At 29.4% G+C, this 3,281-nt stretch overlaps 1 protein-coding gene across 1 annotated transcript; it reads left to right on the forward strand.

Moving 5' to 3' along the window:
- The first annotated feature begins 230 nt into the window (after nt 1-230).
- Nucleotides 231-2,317, forward strand: LOC102595279 (acid phosphatase 1). The gene is made up of 3 exons (XM_006341245.2): nt 231-727; nt 1,702-1,914; nt 2,011-2,317. The coding sequence occupies exons 1-3, from the start codon at nt 315-317 to the stop codon at nt 2,186-2,188; spliced, it is 804 nt and encodes a 267-aa protein (XP_006341307.2). The 5' UTR covers nt 231-314; the 3' UTR covers nt 2,189-2,317.
- Nucleotides 2,318-3,281: the final 964 nt, after the last annotated feature.

Below are 3,281 nucleotides of genomic sequence, written 5' to 3' on the forward strand. Positions count from 1 at the left end.
CGATTTTCGCCCCTATTATAGGAGTAATTAATATCTTAGCTTGGCAAGTGACAATGTATTGTTGCAAGATATATGTTGTGGAAGAAGACGACATCGGACGACTTCCCCTGCCCCTACGCAAACATTATATTCCTTGGGATGACCTTCCACGAAAGGTAAAGGCTTATTCCCCTTGTCTACAATTTCCACAAGTCCTCTCTTAGTTTCTTTATTTTTCAACATATAAAATAATAAAAAATCCACACCTTCTCATTATTAACACCAAATTAAATACTTTTATATAGTTTATAATTAAGTTGTGACTGATAAAAATAATGACATTCTTTTCAAATTTGAAGATGTGGGAAATGATGAAGGAAATAAGGGAACTAGTGATGCTTTTTCTAATGGCGTTGTGCTCAAAATTAACAGCAACTAGTGGTAAAACGATGACGATAAGGAAATGGCAGGTACCGGCTGAGGATAGCTATTGCTTGAGCTGGAGATTGGGGGTGGAGACTAACAATATACGTGCATGGCCCATCGTTCCGAATCAATGTTTGCGTTACGTTGAAAGTTATATGATCTTAGGTCAATACGAACGTGATATTGATCTAATAATTGATCAAGTTATGGATTATGTAAATGATGATGTTGTTTTATCTAACGATGGCTTTGATGCTTGGATTTTAGACGTTGATGACACTTGTATCTCCAATCTCTTCTATTACCAAGGCAAACGATTTGGGTACGTTAATTCCTTCTTTCCTCGTTACCATTTGAATCGTAATATATATATGGAGTCTTTCTTATATTATTTTATTACTTGTGTAACAACGGGTAATACGTTCCTGAGTTTTATTTTATATGATACTTTTTTTCTTTTTAAGGTATGTTTTTTAAATAAACATTTCTATACGTGAAAACTTTTTATTTTAAACCTACGTCCTAATTTATCTTACTAATATACTCTTCAAGCCATGAAATGTGATGAGATATATAAGACCACTAGCTAAGGGTACTTTTGGTGCGTCAATCTTTATTATTTTTCATTTATATCAAGTAAAATACTACTCCCTCTATCTCAATTTATGTGACACATTTCATTTTTCGAGAGTCAAATAATTTAAGTTTGATCGGAAAATTGCGCATGAAATCTTGAACTTTTTGAAATGAAATTTATATATTTGTAAATTACGTAAAAAGTACTATAAGTCACATTAATTGACAATTCAAATTATTTAAAAGATATATAAAAAATTTACGGTCAAAGATAGACTTGTTTGAATCTCAAAATATGAAATGTGTCACATAAATTGAAACGGTGGGAGTATCGTATAAAATATAAAATGAAATAGAGAAGGAACCCACCCGTCAAGAAATTAATACTCCAATAAAGAAGGGGGCATGTCTAATTTTAAAATAATTCCTAGTAATATATTGTAATTTGTGTATCAACCATGATTATATATATATCTTGTTGATTTCATCCTTATGTTGATAAACTTTTAGTCAATATTTGATCAATTCCAGTTAGTCTTAAGCATTCGTTAATTACTTTTCAAGTGATTATCATTGGATTGTAAATTTGAGTAATTTTATAAAAGAAAATTGATAAGTTGAGTGACTTTATTGATATAAAACTAAATTGAGTGACTTTCTCAAATATTCACATACTTGAGTGACCTTTTGAGATATTTGCTCGTAAATTTTATAATGTAGGGGTGATCCATACGATCCGAAGGGATTTAAGGAATGGGCATTAAAAGGAGTTTGTCCAGCAATTCCAGGTGTACTAAGATTATATAACAAATTAATTAAAAAAGGATTTAGAGTATTCCTTGTGACTGGTAGAAGTGAAGCTACATTTGGACAAACCACCCTTAACAATCTACACAGCCAGGGATTTCTTGCCTATGAACGTCTCATTTTAAGGTACTAAGCTACTACTATATATAAATATATATACCTTATTAAGTTAATTACTCTTTTTAAATGTTGAAAATATTCCTCTTTGTGGTGAACTTTCAGGAGTGACGAATACAAAGGAATGAATGCATTGGAATATAAATCAGAGATAAGAAAAAACTTGGTAGAAGAGGGGTACATGATATGGGGCAACATAGGTGACCAATGGAGTGATATTCAAGGAGACTATGTAGGCATTCGAACATTTAAACTCCCCAATCCCATGTACTTTGTCCCTTAAATAATATTTCAGTCATTCAACTTTATTTTGTATCAATAACATCACTCAACTTAGATCTTTGTATCAATAAAATCATTCAACTAAATTTATTATTAACAAAAATCTGAAATGATATAATAAATTACTTTGCTTTTATGGGGTATTTGCTTAGTTTGAATGGCATTATGAAACTTATTTGGGAGGATGTTAATATTTAGCACCTTGATATGTTATAAATTATAATAGAATATTTATGTAAATAAATCAATATATAAACTTAGTTCAGCGTCTAGATTTGAAAATAATAATTTTTAGCATTATTTAATTAATTTATTTATTAAATTGTTCAAAAGCATAAATACTCTCACTCTATCCGTATTATCTTGTTTGTTAGAATACCAAAGATATATATATAAAAAAAATCGTTAGGTTAAATTAAAGATAACGAAGAAAAATTCCATGATTATAATAATACTAAGCATAAAAATAAGAAAATTTAATTACTTGAATATCAAATTGTAGGCATGTTATTCAAGCTTTTAAATTTTGTCTTTTAATTTTTGTAAAAGTCATATATTAATTATATGATATTTTTTAAAAATTGTATAATTATATATGATATTTTAGTGTTATATAATTCTTACATATGAATGATATTTTAATAAATTTATTTTAAAATCAACTTTGAATAACACATCGAACGGATAAGGATATATAAGAAACATAATCCTGTAACTATTTAAAACTGTTTTGTAGTTAAATTGTCAGATAATTTTTTAAATTTATTCATTTTCTTGTCGAACAGATATCCTAATATACAGGAGAGATTATTGACAATTTTTTATTAATCACGTACAAAGTGGCAAGGAAAAACTTTATGAAAGGCACAGTAGGCCAAGAGGTCTGGTTGCAAGCTAAGCCTACCACTATGCTTACTTGTTAGTGTGATTATGATTGGGCAGCTTATCCCAACACTAGAAGGCCTATTACAGTATATGTGGTCAAGTTTGGTGAATCGTTGGTGTCTTGGAAGTCTAAGAAACAACACATTGTCTCAAGGAGCTCAGCTGAATTTAAATATAGAAGCATGACTTCGGTTGTATCTGAAATCACT

Source organism: Solanum tuberosum, unplaced genomic scaffold (assembly GCF_000226075.1).
Source record: "Solanum tuberosum cultivar DM 1-3 516 R44 unplaced genomic scaffold, SolTub_3.0 scf00023, whole genome shotgun sequence".
Classification (NCBI taxonomy): domain Eukaryota; kingdom Viridiplantae; phylum Streptophyta; class Magnoliopsida; order Solanales; family Solanaceae; genus Solanum; species Solanum tuberosum.

What these genes read in the sequence shown, in the direction of transcription:
- LOC102595279 (XM_006341245.2), top strand. Translation starts at nt 315, where the DNA reads ATGACATTCTTTTCAAATTTGAAGATGTGGGAAATGATGAAGGAAATA. An exon ending in TACCAAGGCAAACGATTTGG is followed by an intron (nt 728 to 1,701) that starts GTACGTTAATTC and finishes TTTATAATGTAG; the next exon opens with GGGTGATCCATACGATCCGA. An exon ending in TATGAACGTCTCATTTTAAG is followed by an intron (nt 1,915 to 2,010) that starts GTACTAAGCTAC and finishes GTGAACTTTCAG; the next exon opens with GAGTGACGAATACAAAGGAA.